Source organism: Geotrypetes seraphini, chromosome 4 (assembly GCF_902459505.1).
Source record: "Geotrypetes seraphini chromosome 4, aGeoSer1.1, whole genome shotgun sequence".
Taxonomy (NCBI): domain Eukaryota; kingdom Metazoa; phylum Chordata; class Amphibia; order Gymnophiona; family Dermophiidae; genus Geotrypetes; species Geotrypetes seraphini.
Window position 1 is genome coordinate 168128822 of NC_047087.1, and position 22366 is coordinate 168151187.

General features: G+C 39.9%; 1 protein-coding gene across 2 annotated transcripts in view; it reads right to left on the reverse strand.

Annotated features, from left to right (window-relative positions):
• Positions 1–249: 249 nt before the first annotated feature.
• Positions 250–22366, reverse strand: part of LCAT (lecithin-cholesterol acyltransferase) — an 87590-nt gene continuing 65473 nt past the window's right edge. The window contains exons 3-6 of one of the 2 annotated variants that reach the window (XM_033942868.1): positions 15792–15907; positions 13960–14055; positions 12090–12314; positions 250–2342 (exon numbers count right to left, since the gene is read on the reverse strand). In XM_033942868.1, coding sequence (XP_033798759.1) covers positions 1798–2342; positions 12090–12314; positions 13960–14055; positions 15792–15907 — 982 coding nt within the window. In that variant the 3' untranslated portion in view covers positions 250–1797. The remainder of the gene's footprint in view (positions 2343–12089; positions 12315–13959; positions 14056–15791; positions 15908–22366) is intronic. The other variant, XM_033942869.1, reaches the window with a different exon arrangement.

The window sequence follows — 22366 nt, forward strand, 5'->3', positions numbered from 1 at the left end:
GCATCCTGGTTCCCTCTCATATCTCCTCTTCTGATCCCTTTTCTTTATCCCATCACATTATTTCTATCCTATCCTAGTCTTCTCTCTCACCCTTCCTCTTTCCATCCCATTTTCTTTCTCTCTCTTCCCATATGCACACACCCAAACCCATAACTATTTACTCTCCTCCTAGCTCCTTTATTACATTTTACATATAAGCCATCAACTCTCACAACCCCCCACCCCACCCCAACAACCCCCCTTTCACATTTTCCCACCCTTCTTTCACATACACATAGCTCCCCTTTCCTAGCACAACCTCACCTTTCATATATCTTCCAATTGTTCTAATCTTGCATTTCACAACTTGTGCACCATGAAAGTTTTCAGCAAGCTAGATCTGCTGGTAGAGAGAAAAGCTGGACTTAAAGCTATCACCATTGTTACCAACATCAGTAACATCCTTACTTCCACCCTTCTCTCACTTACCAAGATCTTCCCAGTTAGCAGGAGGAATCAATTATCAGGCCTTACCCACTGCTCTGCTAGCTTCCTTATGCATTTAGAACCCCATAGTCAGTGAGACCTATCAGCCCCATACAATTCAGACTACAAAGGGAAGCTGATGGGAAAGGAGACGGCAGCAGCTGAAGGTTATGATAAGGGGACAGAGAAGGTAAAGGAATATCTTCAGGAAGAGTGAGATATATAGATGACTGTTCTGTGGGGGGGGGGGGAATGGGAGGAAAGTACTTTTGGGATGAGATGGGGAGATAAGAAAAGGAAATGATAATGACTATGCTGGGTAGGGAAAGAATGGGAGCTGATTGTCCCAGGGTGCAGGGAGTGGATCATAATATCATATGAATTACCATACTGGGACAGACCAAAGGTCTACCAAGTCCAGTATCCTGTTTCCAACAATGACCAACCCAGGTCCCAAGTACCTAGATAGATCCCAAGTAGTAAAACAGAGTTTATGCTGGATAAAGAAGGAAAGATGAATACACTAGGACTGGGGGGCATGAGGGAGATGAAAGGAGATTATGCCAGCAGGGTAGGAGGAGAGGGAAAGGAAGGATAGGGGGAAAAAGTAAGGGAAAGTGATTATACCAGGTTGTAGGAAGGGGAAGAGAGACAAGGTTGAGGAAGGCAGTTGCTGCTGTGGCATGGTAAAGTGAACCTAATGTCAAGTGTGCTACAGCATGAAATAGATTGAGAGCAACTGCTTTATTCTCACACTACCAGCCCCTCTTTCACATTCTTTCCCCTTAAACCTCTCTATTCTCACACCTCAATCCTTCATTTCTTAAAATCCACCCTAGACCTTATTTCATAGATAGCTTCCTACTGCCTGCCTCTCAAGCTGATTGAATAGTAAGAGGAAGAGGAGAATGACAGCATATCAGGTCATTTCCTTACCCTCTTCTGTCCAGGGCCAATTGCATCTTTGAACTGTGGGGCTCCCAGCAAAGATCAGTCCCATGCAGCAGAGGATCTAGCACAATAAATTGTCAATTTCTTCTTCCTCTTCCTTCTGCTACCCAATGAGCATTGGAGGTGGCAAAAGGAAGGAGGGAGGGAGTAAATAAGAACATGCTATAGAGAGCTGCCAGCTCCTTGACCTAGTTCAGACTCTCACTCTCCCATGGGAACCAGCTAACATGATGAGAAGGGACAGATTATACAGTACTTCTGCAGCTATAGAATCCACAGACTGGGGGCCCTGCATAAAATTAGCTGATCCTTGTGTGTGATTTTGAGTCTTTGAATCTTCCTTCTCCAGGCATGCTTTCCTTCACCTCTCTGATCCCATGTTTAGTAGCCTATAGGATCGCCAACTCCATAGGTCCCCAGCAATATTTCATTGATGTAACTCAATGTGACATTACTGAACACTATGTTTAGATGATCTATATTCTCCAACTCAATGATATGAACCCTTTTCTTTTGCTGTTGATGCCAACGCTTGCAAAGTCCCAAACTTTGTGTGTGCACTGAGTCATCCCCTTCTGAGTAGATGATATCTATCGGATCTCCATGTGGGAAGGTATCACCATATATGTATGTCTCAGGAGTAGGAAATCCTGTGCCATAAATGCAATACACCTCCACACCAGGAGGAGGCAGCTCTTCTAGAAGATCCTTGGTGTCTTCCCACATGTACCAGCCATCTTCAAAACTGATGTCTTTGAAGAATTTTTGGTAGTCACAGTAGGTGTAATTGTAGGATGGTGATGAGATAAAGACATGGGATTCAGGCCATGCCAGGTTATTAGGTATCATCCACGGATTGGTAGTAGTCATACGCTGCTCCTCCCGGATCTTGATGTTGGAAACCATTTGGATGCCCTGGTTATCCCCTGGAAAATAGAGAAGTATCAGTACTTCTAATATCATTCACTGTCCAGTCAAGAGTAATGACAGGCTAGTTCAGTAAAATGGTACAAGAATATAATGTACACTTGGTGTACAGCAACATAGTGACACAAAAACCAAAATGACCCATCCAGTCTGGCCAGTAGCATTATGTCCACATTGGGTAGAAAAAACCTGTATATAATAAACTGCTTTGATTGTATTACAGAAAGGCAGTATATTAAATCCCATCACCCTTTTACCCATATGTAGTCCAACATCCAGATCCCATTTCTCTGTGTCCCTCACCTAACCTATGAAAATAGTGTCATTGCTTTTAGGATTGCAATGACCATTCTATCTCTACTCTACCCCCCCCCCCCCACACACACCTTTTATTGAAGCCATGTTAGGCTTTTTTCTCGCTGGCCATGGCAGAAAAAGCTATGATACTCATAGACTTCCTATGAGCTTTGGCGTAAAAAAGCCTAAAAGGGGGGCCTATATTTGCTTGCCCCACCATGCTGTTACTGTTTTGGGTTTTAACTATAACTCCATGCATGTTTCCCCAGTGCTTCATTTACATCTTCATGCCAGCATGTGAGAAAGAGATAATGGTTACTGCGGATGAGCAGACTAGATGGGCTATTTGGCCTTTATCTGCCATCATGTTTCTATGTTTCATACTCCACCCATACCCTGCCCATATATACAACCTATCAAATATATGTGTGTATTTAAAGAATAGCTCTTAGGTAGGTTTTTGTCATTTATGCATATATATGCCAGTTTTCCAATCATTTACATGATGCTTCTTTATATAATTTACCATTGCCTGTTTTGAAATTATTATAGGACAATTCTAATCAAAGCTAAAGTGGAAATGAGTTCCACAGAGTAGGAGCAACACAGCTAAAAACTGTCTATCATCATGATTCCAAAGCTTTTTATGGCAAGATATTATGTTTTACTGTGAAGATCTTAAATCACTTAGAAGGTTGGCAGGGAATCAACAGGGCATGTAAGTAAACAGGTATTCTTGTGTAGCAAGCAAAGTGAGCAAGCATTAAAATTATAAATTTGAGGCGAAAAGAAACAGATAACCAGCGCAACCTTCAAAAATGGTGTAACATGGTCATAAACTTTTGCATCATTAAGTAACTGAATTGTGAATAATACAAAGACTGGCTCCATCACACATGCTCTCTCTGTTAATTTTTTTGTCCATCTGTAGGAGCATAGGCTCTGCTTAAATAGTAAATGACAGAGTCTGGCTACAGTCTTAACCACTTTGACCTGTCATCAGAACAAGTGGTATAACAAGTTTTAATAAAACAATATCCTACAATACATCACAAAGGGAATGCTGTGAAACTGAACTCCTCATTTTGCCTACCTATTTTAGCCAACAATGAGGAAAAAGGCTTGCACTATGTGCCATGTAATCAAGGACATATTACATCAGTGGCAAACTATCACCTAGATGTGCTCATCAGATGGAATTGAACCACTGAGCTCATGTCATGTGTACGATCTTTCCCTGTACCTTTGGCCACTTGAGTTCAAGGACTTTTCTGAATTCTGGGCTTATCTTTGAGGGTTAGAACATTAGTGTTAGCCTTATATTACTGAATGCTGGTTGTTAGCATTTGTGATGGCCTAACCAGTGTCAGCAAAGGACTCTGGGATATTATATTAAACAATCTGACTCTGGGAATATTGGTGCAGATAGATTGAATAAGTCCCTGCCCATAATCCACATATCTTGAGTATCCAGCCAGACTGGATTTCTCAAGAAAATATGTTAACTACTAGTACTTAAACAGAATAAAAGAAGCCAGACAGACTGATTCCATCCACCAGAGCCACAACTTCCATATCAATTAAGGGCCATTGTCTCAAACAAGTACTAAATTATGGCACAGATGCTGGAAAATATGTTAAGATCAGTATCTAACAACTATAAATACTATTTTTAGAGCAAGACTCAAATATATAAAGACATGCTGCAATACCTTGATCTCTCTTTTGCTTATCTCATTCTCTGCCTCCTCTAGCCCCTACACAGACATACAGGACATCCATTCATGCAAACTGTTTTTTCTCTCTCATTCACTAAAGCAAAGAAGCAGCTTTATAACATTTCTCTTCTAAGTATTGTACCTCTGTAATAATAAACCTATTTCTACAGAATTAAAAAAATATACTTTTTATGCAGCCAAATGGCTGTTTCATAATTTTACTTTCCACTGCCTCTTTGAGGATGAACCCAGGACAGCGAATAGACTAGAAAATACATATAACAAAAAAACCAAACAATATAAAAGATTGCATTTGACATCCTAGACTGATATTATTTGGGAGCTCATCTGACAAAGGGAAGGAATCTGCTTATTTTCAAGAACGATTCCTCCCTGAACCCTATAAAAAGGAGTGCTAGAAACCAAGATGGATGCTAGTTTTTCAGTTCAACCTGAGTTGTCATTGTTCAGCCTTCTACTAGCCACCTGCTCTACACTGTGATCTGCTGAAAGCTCCTGCCTTCTGACTCCTAACTTCTTGCTACAGAAGAAGACATTGTCACAAAGTTGTATGTTATCTAGTAGCAGCTCTTAACTTCAGAGCCTAGCTAGGTGTGTGCTCAATCTGACTGATTTTCTGATAAGAATAGATCTCATTTACCTTCCTAACCCCCTCCCCCTTTTTATCAAGCTGTGCGAGAGGTTTTTAGCATGGGCTAGTGAGGTAAGAGCCCCAACACTCATAGAATTCCTATGAGCATTGGAGCATTTACCATGCTGGCTCATGCTAAAAATCTCTAACACAGCTTGATAAAAGGGGCACTAAGCTATTTGTAATTGTATATACTTCTAAATCACTCATGTTTCTATGTTTTATACTTGCTTGTAAATAAATCCCACTGTACCTACATATAGGTGACAACTATAGGCATTACGGCTATTGGTGTGGTGTACAGTTGGGTCCAGTAAGTTTTGGGTAGGTTTTGGAGGGCTCACCATACACTATAAGGGGGTTATGGTGAGATGTGTACCTGGGTCTTTTAATGTGAAGTTCATTGCAGTGTCCCCTAAGGTGCCCCACTACTTTACTTTTTTTTTTTGGGGGGGGGGGCATTTTGAGATGTCCATCTGTTTTGAAAATGAGTGCCGGGTTAGACCATTATCAAAAAGGATGTCTATGTCTGATTTGGACATTTCCTGCTAAATGTCAAACCCCTCCTTTACTAATGCATAGCATGGGTTTTATCGCCAGCAGCAGCAATAACTGCTCTGATGCTCATAGAATTCCTATGAGCGTTGAAGCAGTTACTGCCGCTGCTGATGTTAAAAACAGCGCTACGCGTTAGTAAAGGAGGGGGGAAGTTGGAAGCACAGAAATATCCCCCCAATTTTTTTTAAAAATCATCTACTTGGATGTCTAGGCTGACAGGATGTCTAACCCTTAGGATGCCTAACTTTATACCCCATTTTCAACCAAAGAAATTTCCAAGTCTTCTCATCTTATTGCTTTTTGTGGCGACAAAACGTATATAGGAGAATTTAGAAGATTCTCTTAGTTAGCTCTTATTCTGTTTAATGAATACCTCTTTTTTTCATGGTCATTAGGTGATATTTTTTCTTTTAAAATTATTTCCTGTATAATGAGATTACTTATTGTAGTGAATCTTTAATTGTGGACTTGAGGAATGTATACTTTATGTTACATAAGAACATAAGAATTACCATACTGGGTACAAATATTTCCTGATATGGCCAGATCCACCCAGATGAAAAGAAAATTATTTCTTTCATTAAAATCTAGAATATTGGCTATTGGTGCCACATTTTATTTAAAATTTCCTTGCAAATGCCTAGTGCAATTGCAGGGAAAAGAATATATTTTCTGGGATTCAATTCAATTGGAAAGCTTTTTAAATATGAAAGAACAACATAAAATTTAAATATCTGATTCTTTTTGAGGAGAAATTGAGGATACACCTAAATGTTTAGAAGAGTTTTTTTTCCTTTTTTTGAGGTTTATTTGTGGTTGACTATAAAATATATATTTTTGTTTCTGTACAGGGGAATTATTGTTCTTGTTTTCCTATATGAAAATTTTGTTTTTTAAAAGTATTTAGCCCTCCCTTAATGTGGGCTTGATGGAAGCAGTTTATGATGTAAAGATTTTCTTTGTGTTTGATTTTATTGAGGTTGTAAAATTCCATTCCTTACTGTTCTGGATGTAGAACTGTTGTAAAACTATAAATAAATAAAAAAGTATTACCATACTGGGACAGACCGAAGGTCCATCAAGTCCAGTATCCTGTTTCCAACAGTGGCCAACCGAGGTCCCAAGTACTAGAGAAGTTTGTCCCTGTCTCCACCCCATCCCCATCCCTGTCCAGTCCCAACGGACTCTGTTTCCATCCTTGCCCAGTCCCCGTAGACTCTGTCCCCGTTCCTGCCCTGTCCACGCAGACTCTTTCTGATCCTATCCACACAAGTCTTGAATAGCTATTTTATATTGAAATCATTTTAGTAAAGTATAAAAAGGAACAATATGGTGTACAACTGTCATTTTATAAATCATAAATACTGAAAAAGGATCAACAAAACCCATCTCCCCGCCATTATGAGAAAAACTGAATGCTACATAGAAAATTCATCCTAATAGAATACCTCTGTCATGCTCTTCCATGGCATTGAGCCTCACATCACAGTATGCCCCTCCCACCCACCCCGTACACTTCCTATGTCTCCCAGCACACCCCCTGGAACTCTGGATGTACAGCAGGAGAAACATCTCACTGGTCATCCAGGAAAAGGGTTTTGATTATCGGCACTTGGATGTCCTATGATTAGGATGTCCAAGTGCTGACTTAGGTGTTTTTTTGGGACATTATAGTTTTTTGATTATGAGCCCCTTAGTATCTTAGCAATGACCTTGTCCTTACACATTGCCCCTTTTACTTTTTGATCATCTAGATTAGATTGTTACAAGAGGCTGTTTTATAAAGGCACATAGGTGCCATGTGACCTTTATAAAATAAGCTTAAAGTAGGTGCTGTTTTGGATGTCTCACTTAAGCACCTTGTTCTAAAATTATCCCCACATGTACTTGTGTACTGTACACATGCTATTTATGTGGTCATTGAAGAGAATGTAAAATAGTAAGAATATTTTTGATAATGCCAGGTTTATATGCTGTATTTCTCCCTAAACCTAAATAAGGTTTCTGTAATGATAATAATAGCTTTATTTATATCCCGACATACTTTTTCAGTTCAAGAAGGTATACAGTGTTGAAGCAAACAGCGTGATTATATGGTATTGGTTCAGTTACAGGTTTGTGGAGATACAGGTATATCGCAACAATACAACGTGTTTGGGGTGTGGATAGATGGAGGGGAGCAAGGTAAAGAAATTAAGAGGGGGTATGTAGGGGGTTTAGTCATTGGGAGGAAGTTGGAAATTCAGATGAAGCTGAGTATGTAAGAGATGTAATCCACGATGGAGGCTAGGGCGGTTTCGGTGCTGTGGTGTGCATGGAATTCTGATTGGTATTCATGTAGCAATGAGAATTTATCCAGGTAGTCAATAAGTGCCATGTTGATCAGTCCTTCCATCAAATTGGTGAAGAAGGGAATGTTGGCTACTAGCCTGTAGTTGGAGGTTAAGGAGATGGGGTCTTTGTGATTCTTCATGATGGGTGTGATGAGGATGTGGCCTAGTTTGGATGGGAACTCACCTTTGGTCATCCGTTGTGAGATCCAGTCGTAGAGCAAGTCTTTAAAGGGAGATGGGGCTGTTTTCATGATGATGGGCGGACAGGTTTCTAGGCGGCAATAAGAGTTGGCATATTTGTTATAGAGTCGTAGGGATTGGAACCAGTTGGGGGTTTCGAAGAGGTTCCAAGTCATGTCGGCAGGAATTGAGTCAGTGCGGGTTTGAGGTAAAGAGGGAGTTGTTGAGGGGGAAGTTTTGGAAGGAAGATCTAAGCAAAAGGATTTTTGTCTGGAAGTGAGATGCAAAGAGCTTTGCAGTTGGTAATTGGGTAGAGGGGGATCTTTTATGATGATTAACTTCAAATATCGTGTTGACTAGTTTAAAAAGTTCTTTACTGTTGGATGTGGGAGAGCCTATTTTGTTCTAATAGAACGTGCGTTGTTTTTCATTTGCCATTCTTTTGTATTCATGTTATCTTAGATCTCCATATTGCTTTGTCCTTTTTTCATCTTTGTTTTATTTCAGATTCTTTCTAGTTGTCATGCCTTTCATTTAGTATTGTCAGTTCGGCGTCATACCATCCATCTATTATGTGTCGTCTCTTTTTTCCTTTCTTTAGTGGTGCAATTTTGTCTAAGATCAGGTTACTGATGTTGTTCCAGTTTTCGGTGAAGTTCATTCCTGTGTCAAGGTTGGGTGTTAATTCAAAATGTGACCAGAATTCAGTGGGGTTTAGGGAGGGTCTGAAGGTTGTGATTGGGGTATCCATTCTGTGTTTGGCTGATGGGTTAGAGTTTGAATTGCTCCAAAGCAATTGAAAGTTGGTGAGCAGGTGGTCCGACCAGATAGTGTTGGTCCAGGTTTCATTTATAAGGGTGATGGGAGAGGGAGGTTGGATCTTTTGACGAGAAGGAGATTAGGTCTAGGTGGTGAATTTCTGATGGGTGATAGTCGTGGGGGGGATGGAGATTCCCAGAGAATAGATCCTTAACTGATTGGGAGTCCTGGTGTTCAAGGTGGAGATTTATGTCGCCCAGAAGTAGATTGTATTTGTCCTTGGAAGTGTTTAAAAGGAGAAATTTGAAGAAGTCTTGACTAGCTTTGTTCCATTTGTTGGGCGGGATGTAGAACAGTGTGGTGGCCAGGTGGTTAGTGAGACCTTGTTTTGAGAGGTTACAGGTGAGAATTTCTAGGTCGTCCATCAATTTGGAATCTATGATCTGGAAGTTGAAGTGGTCTCTAAGCATGATGGTGATTCCGCCCCCTCTTTTAAGGATTCTGGAGAATGGTGCTATTTTGTAGCCATTGGGTAGGAAGTCGTTGATGATTATGTCATTGTTTGAGATGAGCCAAGTCTTGGTCAGAAAGACTAAGTCCAGCTGGGAATTTATTAGCCAGTATTTCACTAGGTGGGCTTTATTTCTTTCTTTTTTTTTTTTTTTAGTTCATTAATTTTATTGAATATTATAAGTAATATACAGAAAGCAGTTCAAATACATAAAAATTGAATAAGAAATAGTGATGTAGAAACAAAAGAAACCATAATTGCTGTTATTTGCATATAGTAGATTAGTAAGAAGAATTCAGAGTATTTGAAACTGCTAAGAAAAGAAATAGAAAGGGTAGAAAAGCAGAGAAGATGAATTGAAATAAAAAAGAAAAAAGAGAGATAAAGAAAGAGAGAGAGAAAGAGGCAGAAGTGTCTACAAGGCAGAATGAACATATGAATCTAAGAATGACCAAGGTGATTTATTTCGCACCAAATTTGTAGATAAACGAGATATCATGTTCTTTTCATATGCATATGATTCGAATTTGTGGTACATGCTCAAGGAGTTCCACCAAAAGGTATAGTCTAGTAGTGTGGGTGACTTCCAATTTTTCAAAATGTGCATAAGAGCTGTCACAATCATGGTGTCAATAAGTTTAGGAGGACAGTTTGATAGTGCGAAACAAGGGTGGTGAGAACGAAGGATTATAATGTCTATGGAAATAGCTTCTGAACATTTGGTAATAGATTTTATGGTGTCCCAGATACGAATCCAAAAGGAATGAACCATAGTGCAGTGAAGAAGCATGTGATCAAGAGTTCCAGGCTCTTTCAAACAGTTCCAACAGGTAGGGTCTTGTTTCAGTTTCGCTTTCCACATTCGAAATGGAGTCCATACTACATTCCACATAACAAAGAACATTGATTGCGAAACTCTTGAGGATAATAGAGGACGATTTGTAGATGACCAGAAGAGTTCCCAATCTATTTCAGAAAGCGTGGTCTTTAGGATAGAGCCCCAATGGTTCATGGATTGAGGTGTAAAGGTGAAGGTGTGATCTCTTAAGATGCTATAAAAAAGAGATATCGCCCTACCTTTCAGTAAAGCCAAAGTAGACCAGTGACGAATAGTTTGTTGAGAGGTCATAAAGTCAGGGCGCATTTGCACATTAGCTAGTATTTCAGTAAGCGTAAGCCATTGGGGATATACAGAGGATGGGAGTGAGTTTACAGAACAAAAAGTATCAAATGGGATAAATGAAGTGGAGGAGATCAATTGATGAACAAACCATACCCCCGCCCGTTGCCACCTCTTCCATGAAAGGGATCTACCCTTATTTTGAATTTTAGAATTATTCCAAAGGTACATAAGTGGGCCTTCAGCAACAGAGATCTCAGCTGGGCTTTATTTCTAATGGAGCATATGTTAAGGTAGGCACTTTGAAAAGTATGTATGTTGGGGAGTGCTGTGGGTTCAGCAAGGGTAATGTTTTGTAGTTGTCGTTGTCTTTTGGGGTTGTTTTTGGGTGGGTGGCGGGTGTTGTGGAATGCTTGAATTGGGAGAGGGTCTGGTCCTGGTTGGTGTGAGTGTGTAGGGGAAGGGTAGTAGTCATTGGCAAGTCGTAGTTGTTTGTTGGAGGGGAAGAGGGCGGGAGGTATTGATTCAAAGGCTGTAACCCTGTGGGACCAGAGTCTGAAGCAGATTAGGTAGAGAATCACGTGCTGAAGAAGGATGTCTAATGGAAGTCTTCATGTTTAGTTTTGGAGAGTACTGTGGACTAAGGTGTGAGAGAAGGTGAGTGGGGGAGAGTTAAGGGGAGATTGACCAGACTCCCAGTGAAAGAATGAAGGAAGGGACAGTTTTCACAGTAAAAAAGATTGTGAGCCAAATTGCTGGTAGCAGTTTTCAAGCGCAACGAGAGGATGAAGGAAGGGACAATGAAAGAAGGCTGTGAGTCAGAGATATGGTAGCAGTTTTTTCATGCAGCACGAAAGCTGTGGATCAGTTTTGCAGTAGCACAGTGTGGAAGAGTTTGTAGTGTCATTTCTCAGTTGTTGTGCACTGTTAGCTGCTGAGCCCTTTAACTGGTTCAGCAACTGGAGCGGCATGAAGGGACGGAGTGCGCTCCTATGCCCGAGGGGATCCTCTGTTGCTACAGACCACCGTGGGAGGAAATAAAATGGCAGAGCCAAAAGAAAATTTAAATTGGTTCGGATTTTGCGCTGAGCCTTCCGACTGGAGGGGCAGAGTGCGCTCCCACACCCGAGGAGATCCTCTGTTGCTCCAGACTGCCACGAGAGGGAAAAAAAGAGCTGTACTCATATAGCTAGAAGTACATGTGTTATGAGCCATGGGTATATTGTTGAACCAGTCTGAGGAAAGCAATTTTCAGTTAAGTGAATATCTTTAAAAATTGCAATCCATTAGGTTCCTTTACAAAGGAAACATAGTATGGTATGGTATGCTTAATTTTCCAGTCCCCTCACTTCCACGAGGATCATTAAAGGAAAAGGCTGATGTGATTTCACAAAAGGAACTTCTAATCCCAGTCTTTCATCACTCAGCAGTTGCATTAAAAAATCACCAAAGGTGATGAACACATATCAGAATCTCTTCCTAGACCACCCAAGAGAAGAGGTCTAAGATGAGGTTCAGGTTTATGACAAAGCAGAGTCCAGAGACCAGGCCTCACATGGCCTATATCAATCATCCTGAATCATTCTTAAAGAACAACATGATGAACAGAATATCCCACCTGAGGTCAGCACCATTAGGGTTTTGACGGCTCCACCCCAGGGAACTCCGAGGGAAATAAAGCCCTTGACATATGTGTCTTTCCATTCCTGAGGCTGGTTTATCAGGAAGTACAAGAGATACAACCCCCCTAAACTGTGCCCGATCAAGTACACAGGTTTCTGGTAAGTGTCTCTCATTTCCTCAATCAGGCCTTTCAGCTTGTCGTTGTATTCTTCTTGTTCATCTAATAAAACAAGAGAGAAAAAAGAGGGGAAAACATAGACAATAAGGCAGGCAGAAACAGGGATTGGAAAAGAAAAATGAACAGAGTACAGTAAGAAAGAAAGTGAGTGTGAAAGAAAGGAATTGAAAATTTAAATATAGTGCATTTTTAAACAAACACTTATGAGCCAGTATTTCGACAGCACAGTCAGCATTCTTTTTCCAGGTTTCTTTATGAACTTTTGATATCACTGAACTTTCAAATAAAATCAAATCAATGTCAGTACAAAAAGAATAACCAGGTTTAGCAAGTGGTAAGATCTTAAGGGGCTCATTTTCAAAATATTTAGATATACAAAGTTCATTTTTGTATTTGTTTATTTTTAGGTGCATTTTGTTGATTGCTCTCTCAGCACATGTTTATATCTGAATATGTTTTTAATGATATAATACGATATATAAATTTTTAAAATAAATAGTATTACTCATTGCTTTTATATTCTAATTAGTGTTTAAGCACGTTAGATTAACGGGTGCTAGAATAGATGTGTAGACTTAACAGATCACAAAATTTAATGAAAACTTACCATGTGAGCTGTCTGTCTTTTTTTCTTTCTCTCTCTCTCCTTGGCCGCTGTCTGTCTTTTTTTCTTTCTCTCTCTTTCCTTGGCTGTTAGCTATCTATCTGTCTTTCTGGCCCCCTGTCTGTCTGTTATTCTTTCTGTCTCTCCCTTTCCCTGGCCCCATCTGTCTGTCTTTCTTGTTTCTGTCTCTCTCTCTGCCCGCTGTCTTTCTGTGTGCATCTGTCTGCCTGCCTGTCTCTCTCTGTGGTGCCATGTCTGCCTGCCTTTCTTTCTGTCTCTCTCCATGGCCCCCTTCTGTCTCCTCCCCTGCAGAGCAAACCAAGATTGCTGCCTGCCCCCAGCACACCCTTCCCTCCAAAGCATAGCAAGTTTGCTCTCTGGCCCCCTTTCCCTCTCCCCCCCACTTCCCTGTGCAGCAGCAGCATTTCCCTCCCATCCTTCCCTGTGCAGCAGCACCCCTTGCCTGCTCCCCCTGTCCTGCAGTAGTCCTTCTCCCTTCCTTTTACCTCCCCCCTGTCCAGCAGCACCCATTCCGTTCTTCCTGTCCTGCAGTAGCTCTTTTCCCTTCCTTTTCCCTCCCCCCTGTCCAGCAGCACCTCTTCCCTGCTCCCCCTGTCCTGTAGTAGGCCATCCATCAGTAGCGTTTCTCATCCCCTCCCTCCCCTCTCCTCCCGGGTCTCACACAGCCGTCGGAAGCACAGCATTCACAACTCGCTGCTCCTGCATGCTTTGGTCCTTCGTCGCTGCTGGTTCCCACCTACTTTCTTTTTGCGTGAAGGCAGGAGCAGTCCCGGCAGCAAGGAAGGCCCGAAGCAAGCAGGAGCAGTGAGTTGAAGCCTCCCTCCCTGCCCTAGACAGGAAGCGACATCGGCAATGGTGAAAATCAGCGCTGCAGGCTCCTCTTACGCATGCAAATCAAACCGCCACAGACTTCACTTCCGCGCATGCGCCACACATGAAACACGGCCAAGGAAGCAGAAATCACGGCGGCAGGGATCATGCCGTTTCAACTACGCATGCGTAGGTAAGGGTTTTATTATATTAGATATTTGCATTAAATACAATCAAATTCAGCATACTTACTGGGAGCAATCCTCCAGTCATAAGGAGCAGCACGGACTGTCTCATCTCTCACGTACCCATTGTTCACCAGATGCTGTACTAGTGTGTGCAGATAACCTTCAAAAAGACACTGTCAGAGATCAGTGAGGATAACCAGCAACCTGAAATGCCCAATTAACAGTTGTGGAGGTAGACAAGCTAGAAAATCTGTTAGTTGAACTGAAGAAGAGCCAAATCCAAGCTAAATGAATTTAATTTTCATAAACAAACAAGGCAGGCAGTGTTCACCATAATGAATGTTGACTACATTTCCCATGTCATTTCATGTCTTTTTAACCTGAAGTGAAAGGAAAAAAGACCCCCAAATGTTATATTTTCTTTTTATCATCAATTATGTGATCTATTGCTCAACAGTGTACTCTAATACACACTGTTTATCAACAGACACACTATTGAGCAATTTGTGCAATAACGTCTACATTGAGCAGTAAAGTACACAACTGATGACATCCCCCCCCCCAAAAAAAAAAAAAACCTCCCTGTAAAACCCAAATAAAGCAAAAATTCCATAAATGACACAGGAAACTAAACAATAAGGATAGGCAGGCCTACCTATCATATTAAATATAAGTGAAACAACTTGAACTAGGTTTTTAAACATATGTATTTAATAGTAAGCTTTTTATATCTAGATACATTTTGATTTGTCTAACTGTCCATCTATCTTTGCCAAATGATTTGATACAGTGGGATTTAAAGCAGAGGCTCAAAAAGCAAAACCTAAGTTGTAGGGTGAAAGACCACCACAACAGTAACTGGCAAGACCCATCCCACCTGGCCAAAGAATGCTACCAAAGTGATTCATTGATACCTCTCTCACTGCCTGTCATTGGACCATTAGGAGAGAGGAGGGATATTGGGCCATTTCTTTAGTATAAAAATTCTGCAGCTGATCTCTCTGCACAACCACCCGAGGAAGGGATTTCACAAAGTCATGGTTAAGGTTGATGGTATGTGCAACAATTCTTCCTCCATAGTAACATAGTAAATGTTAGCAGATAAAGACCGCCCAAAAAACTGAGACAAGTAAGTATCAAAAACAATCACAAAAGATACATCAAATAGTGGGGAGAGAACCTCAAACACCCGCAACACACTGGTATTTTTGCTGGGGTAATGAATATCATCACTGGTTAAAAAATCTCCCACTGAAACTGTGCTATAACATTTCCCGATGCTAAAACCGACATCGATTGAAGTAGGCCACAGTTCTACGTGCAGTGGTGCTTATGCTAATGTGCTCTACACAGTAACATGAAGGCTTATAAACTTTAACCCCAGACGAAGCTTTAAAAGGCGAAACGACAAGAGCTCCCGTCGGGTGAAAGCTAAGTATTGGCTTTATTTTAATTACAGTTCATATAGTCAAATGTTACAGTGGTGATATTCATTACCCCAGCAAAAACACCATTGCATTGTGGGCATTTGGGTGTTTGAGGTTCTATCCTCACTATTTGATGTATCTTTTGTGATTGTTTTTGATACTTGTCTCTGTTTTTTGGGTGAACATTCCTAATGAGAATCTTCTATGAGGGTATTGAACCCGGGACCTAGCGGATTGTAAGGCTGCTTCAACATTACCCCTCTAAACCTTACATTTGGGGGACTAAACGTTACAAATACTAGCTTACTGTGGATCATCCCAGCATGTAACTGGGCACCATTTATTGAATCTAGCCCACAATATGCAAGTGTGGGGTATGTTTGAAATTTGGACCTAGGCCTGCATCTGTAATCACTATAAGTTCTACTTGTTTCTTTGCTATGTGTGTGAGGAAACAAGTTATGATTACCTGCTAGCTTTCCTTTGTCTAAGAATTCCACAGAAGAGGTCTTCCCAAAGTCTGGAACTCTGATATCCACCCCTGGGGCATTGGAAGTCTTCCTTGTTGTTCTGTTGTATACCACTCTGCAAGGCATCAGACAACAGGGATGTCTCTTACTCTTTGAATCCACCCAGTCACACATCATATTTTAACAGCAACCAACCTCTAACATCATAATATGTGTCGACCAGAACCTATTCCAAAGGTTCCCTCTCCAGTCCAGGATTTTCCAATGGGCTACAAAAGGTAAGAATGTACCACAATTTGGAAGCAGGCTTTTTCCTTCTGTTCATTCACTTATCAGAAGAAAAAAAAAAAACATTATACAAAACACAGCCGGGATTCCAAGATGGCCACGCTACAGGAGTGCTGAGAGGATCGCTTCCGAACCGCGACACTCAGAACTTTTTCTTGCGATTGTGCATTACTCCGGCTCTAGTAGCCACTTTTAAGATGCTGAAGAGGCGAGGCAGGAGTGCCGCTAGTGGTACGCAGCATCCCGACGTCCCAACCTTCAGCAATATCGAAGAGTGTTTGCGGAGGATACAGGGAGCAGTAGTTGCGACGCCGGAAGCCAGCCCATTCAGGGCTCCTGGTCTTGACGAAACCAGAGTCGCTTCTCTTGGGCCAGACATCACGCTTAGCCCTAACGTGAGAGCCCCACCCCCCAAAAGTTATATAGATGCTCCTACCTCAGCACTATCTGTAGTCATCTTGCTATATTATAGTATATTTTCCTTTATTTTTCGTCTATGTGTAACCTTGGAATCCTAGGTTGAGGACTTGAGCGACTTAGTCAATTTTTTTCTTAATTTTTAAACTTTCTTTGTAAATGGTATTAAGGTATGATTTACATTGTATGAACTACTTTCTGACTAATTCACTTTCTGTACAAGTGTGTGTTTACTTGATCTGTAAATAATGAAACTTATAAATAAATAAAAGAAGAAACCCCCTCAATTGATTATCTGTTCCTATTTAGTGCAGTTTATTAGCACTATAGCACTTTATTTATATATATATTTTTATAACAGTGTGAAGATATTAACTTGTGGAGAGTTTTCAGCATAAATTCTACCTTATCAGGTATCTCAAAATACTGCTATTCTAATACTGAGTGCCTCATACACTCCAAACACAACATGCTGTATCCATCCCCTGCTATGCCTGCTGCTCTGAGCTGAGCACCCCCCCTCCCACAAACACACACACACACAGTTTTGCCAATGCACTTCAGCTGACCTGCAATTTTGTTTCATTTATGTCATAAATTAAAACCATATGCTTTATGGAGTAAATAACCAATGTATGATGTTGCGTGGGTTGTTTACATTTGCAGGATTTGTCATAGCAAAGCAACACTATGGGCAGTTTTGTTTTTGTTTTTGGCCATAGGAAAACTGCCTACAGATATTAGCATCTGGATACTCTGAAGGCAATTTTTCTATCAGAATCCATATGCATAGTTTTATTGTAGAAAGTGAATTAAGCTGTAAGGAATCTAGGTGTTTGGGTGGATTATGATTGGTCTTTGAGGAATCAGATAGGACAGATTGTGCACTCATCATTTTAGAATGTTGATGGGATTGAAAATTGTCTTTTCAGCTTTTCATTTTAGATTAGTGGTTCAAGCACTAATGCTTAGTACTGTAGATTGGAATTTTGTAATATGCTGTATTTAGGAATGAGGAAAATGAAAATGAAGGCACATCAGCTGGTTCAGAATTCTGCAGCTAGAATCATTTTGGGATCACATTCTTCCAAAATTGTACCAACTTCATTGGATGCCAGTGGCTTTTTCAATACAATTCAAAGTCCTTGTACAGATTTTTCAATGCTTATTGAAATTGTCTTATTATTGTATGAAGAATGTGCCCATATCTTATTGTTAACTCAAAATATGTTTGTCATCCTTTTTTGAAGATCTCACTCCAACTATCTTATCACTAACCTTTATTATGTATGTAAACTTGTGATCTGTTCTAGGCTTTTTTGGGGAGGACAAGCTAGAAAATTGAATAAATTAATAAATTTCTGTCAGCACCTGCTTGTCTACAGGCTACAATCCAGCTACACAAACCAGTCTGAGAATTGAAATTTGAAACAATCTGAAAGGCGACCTCTGTAAGATCCATTATGCTAATACTATTTCTTCTTTTTCTTTTGTGGGCCCACAGCTGTGGAATAGCTTGCCAGGGTAACCAAGTTTCCACGTTTATTAATTATTTATATATTTATTTTCGTATTTCTATACAACTTATTACCTAAGTGGTTTACATTCAGGTACTCAAGCATTTTTCCCTATCTGTCCTGGTGGGCTCACACCCTATCTAATGTACCTGGGGCAATGGGGGATTAAGTGACTTGTATCACCAAAAATATATACAGGAATGAGAAAGAACAAAATAATCTCACAAAATACCCTTCTCAAACACTTTGAAGAAATCCATAACAGATTCACTCGGGAGTGTTGTTCTGCAAAGAGAAACTCTTAACTACTTTAATTATCTTCATTTCTTTTGAAAGGGGACAGAGCCTTAGATCCCCGTGCATTGTAAAACTTTAACAACTGCACTAGAAAGAGAATTAACCTCACTGGCTCATGTTCCCCCTTCTGCCCTTCATAGAATCTGGTCTTAAACAATGAACAATGCTGAAAAAATGTTTTAAAAAAAATCTAAGGACTTAACTTTAGCTTCAGGGCAGGGTTTGTTGAAAGTTGAATGTTTCAATTCTGGAACTTGGAGACGTGGTTAATGGCTGGTTAGCTGTTGAGCTCCCTCCTCTGGGCAGCATTTACTGGGTTACAGCGTTATAAATTTTCTTCTACTCACCTATAAAATCCTACACTAATGACTTCTAGCAAGCAGAAGTTGCAGGAAATTCCTACAAAGTCTGCTGAAAAGACAAAAAGGTTAAAAGAAGATCCACAAACCCCTAGTGGGATCCCTTTACCAATGGATGCCTTGGATATGATTGAGATAATGGAAGAACTAAGAAACATCAGTTTAACTTTGACTGAGATGAAGAAAGAGATGGTGATTATGAATAACAAGTTGGACTTGGTTAACAGCAGAATGGATAAGCTTGAAGCCAGAATAGAAAAAAATTGAACAAGTACAGCAGGATTATAAAGAGGATCATAAGATCCTAAAAGAAATGGTAAAGAAGATGACGGATTTTGAGAACCGGTCAAGAAGGCAGAACATAAGGATCCTTGGTTTAAAGGAAGGGGCAGAAGGGAGAAATATAATATCCTTTCTGGAAGAATTAATCCCGAAGATACTTCCGTTTAAGACAACAGTGCCAATTGAAATAGAAAGGGCACACAGGATCCCAGGGAGGAGACCTCAAAATCAGGAAAAACCCAGGCCAGTTATTATGTGCTTGCTGCGCTTTCAACATGTTCTAGAAATTTTAAAGGTGGCAAAGGAAATAAAAAACTTGACTTATAAGGATTCAAAGCTGTTTGTTCTGGATTTTGCCAAAGAGACAGTACAGCTGTGCAAGCAATTTCTGCAACTGAGGGAACCTTTAAGAGAGCTTGGGGCTAAGTATGGGCTCTATTACCCAGCGCTGATGAGGGTTACTTATAAGAATAAATTTCATCAGTTTGAGGACCCTGAAAGTCGCAAAGAATTTTTGGCAAATCAAGAAACACCTATGCACTGAATGATTTATCTTCTCAGTGAAAACTGAGTTTTTATTCTTATTTTTATATTTATTTTCTGTGGTTATATGAAGATGAGTTTTAATGTTTTTGGTTTTAAATGATTTTGATACATGGGAATGGTTTTTCAGCTGTAATAGAACTGTGTGAATATTTTTTTCTCCATTCAAATAGCAGGAGAAAATTCTATATCTAGATGGAAATTCCAGCTCTCTGGACTAATTATATGTAGATTATGCATGATGTCATGACTGTTTGGTGATGGTGAGAGAGATGGGAGGAGCAGTAGAATTGGCCTTCATTTGTCTTCATTCCATTCTGGGGCCTGCCAGTAACACTCACAGAACTGTCGTTTATGGAAATACAGACTGATAAGTATTTATGCATTAAATGTTGGACAAATGGAATGAGAACTCTAGCATGGAGGAAAAGCTGACACATAAATTTTCAGGCTTTTCATAGTGTTCTCTGTTTACTAAAGTATGATAATGTTTTGAAATTGCTTTGTATTAACAGAAAAATTTAAAAATGGTAACTGCAAGACCTTTGTGCTAAATGTTAAAATATGTTCACAAAAGTTTTCAAAGAGTTGCTAAAGTGATAACACTAAGAAAAGATTATTGCTTAAGACAGGCTCCCTTCCCAATGTTGAAATACTGTGCATACAAATTATTCAGACATGAAAAGTTGATGTAGGGTAGATAGAGAGACTCTTTTCTGGATCTTAATGTCATCATGATTATGTCATGTTGATACAGTGCCTCCAGATGTGGGTTGTAATTGATTTACTTGTCTCTCCTGTCTTTCTTTATTATGCAGTGTGAGTTACATGGTACTTAATCTGATAGTGGCCTGAATGATTTGGAGTAAACTAAACTTTTTACAATTCATTTCTTTTAGGTTTATACTTACATCTTTATGCTCTAGTTAGTTTTTGTTTACTATAATGAAATGCATCCAATTTACAATAGATCCATTTACAGGAAAGAATTGAAGAATATGGTTAGTATTGAGATGTGTTTATAAATTAATGTTCAGTTTCTGATATATGAATAAGTAAGGAAGATAGAAGATAGGAATAAAATTATAGATTGAGGGATATTCATATAATATCTTTCCTCTGTTAAATCTTATTTCTTCTTCCTGCAGTTTTGTTTAAAATACTGTGTTTTAGGTGGTATAGAGCCTATATTTCTGACTCACTAGTTTTTAGCCATTGTGTTTGATTAGGTGGAGAAGGGAGGGGTTCTGTTTTACTTCTAAGATTAATTGCATTATCTTTGGGACATTGCTGAAACAAGGCTGCCCTGTGAACTTCTAAAAGCTAAGTTACTCACCATTTCATATTCTGCTCTTTTCACTGGTTTTCAGCATTATATCTGCTTAATTTCTCTTCTCCTCCCTGTTTCTTACTAAAAAAAAATATAAAAAAGCACAAAAAAATCCTTCTCTTTCCTCTGTTAAATCTTATTTCTTCTTCCTGCAGTTTTGTTTTGTCGACGAAGCACTTTGAATCCCCGGAGCTGTTACAGTCATTTCTGGATAATCTCCAAACACAAGGCATGTCGTCCGCTTAAAATTTTCACTAACCTGCTTCCTGATCTACTTGACTTCTCAGTTTAATATACTTACTGACCCTCGAAGATTTTCTTTCGTTTCCGGCTGCACGTGGACCAGCTGTTAATGGCGCTAGTGCTCACTGACTGCTTCAACTCACTATGCTGCTGACTGCCAAAATATCTGACTTTCAATCCAAGTTACTGCCAAGTTACTGCTACTGTCTATTTTCTGGACATTATAATGGGCAGTGAAGCGACAGCCTTCCCCAGCGGCAAGAACAGCGGAGCGCAGCGCGGCAAGAATCAACACAGCGAAACACTAGGCAACTGCAGACATGGCGTCTTTCAAAGCAACCCTCAGCAGAAGAGACTCGCTGGAGAGAGTGATCGGTACGGGTAGGGGTCGTAGCCATGGCGCTACTATGTGGTCTGCCACTGCCTTGCAGACGGACTTCCATTACTTCTTTGCAATATTTTTGCTTGCACTGTGGTATTGTTTCTTTGTCTGCTCTTATCAAAGATAGTAATGTCTTAATCTGAATTTCCTTCTTCTAATCTGACTGTATTGATCGTTATACCTTGAATATTGCTCACACTATGTTGTTGCTTCCTTGTAATCTAAAGGTCTCTTTGACTATATGTTTAGACTTTTTTCTTGAGCTACTTCTTCTTTTTGCTCCATAACTGGTTTTGATATGTTTATATGGAGAGAGGACTCCTATGTGCCACGGAGTCTCTTTTGGTGAATGGAACCAATCTTTTTTCTCTGTTTTCTTGGCTGGACCTTTTTAGTCCTTATGCCTGTTACTTTTGCTAGAGCATGTTGCTCTGTGTTACAGAGGTTATGTGTGTTAGTGTGTTATAGTACAGGGCGTGTTGCATTTTTTTCTTTTCTACATTCTATCTCTGAAGGTTTTTATTTTTCATCTGCATTTGAATATTATGCTTTCTTATCTCTATGTCACTGACAAAACAATCCCAGGTCACTGTTGTCTCCTGGAATATTAATGGACTGAGAAATCCCATTAAAAGGAAGAAAATACTACTACACTTAAAAAGAAAAAAACCGGATATAGTCATGTTACAAGAAACTCACCTCTCATCTACTTCTATTCTAACCAAATCCTGCCCTTGGATTGAATCTGCTATTGATTCTCCATCCACTGGGAGAAAAGGAGGAGTCTCTATCCTATTCTCAAAATCTTTCAAACCCCACATTATTAAACAGGAGATAGATCCTAATGGTAGATGGATAATTGCTCAAATAGAAGTCCATAATATCAACTTCTTATTGATAAATGTTTATGCGCCTA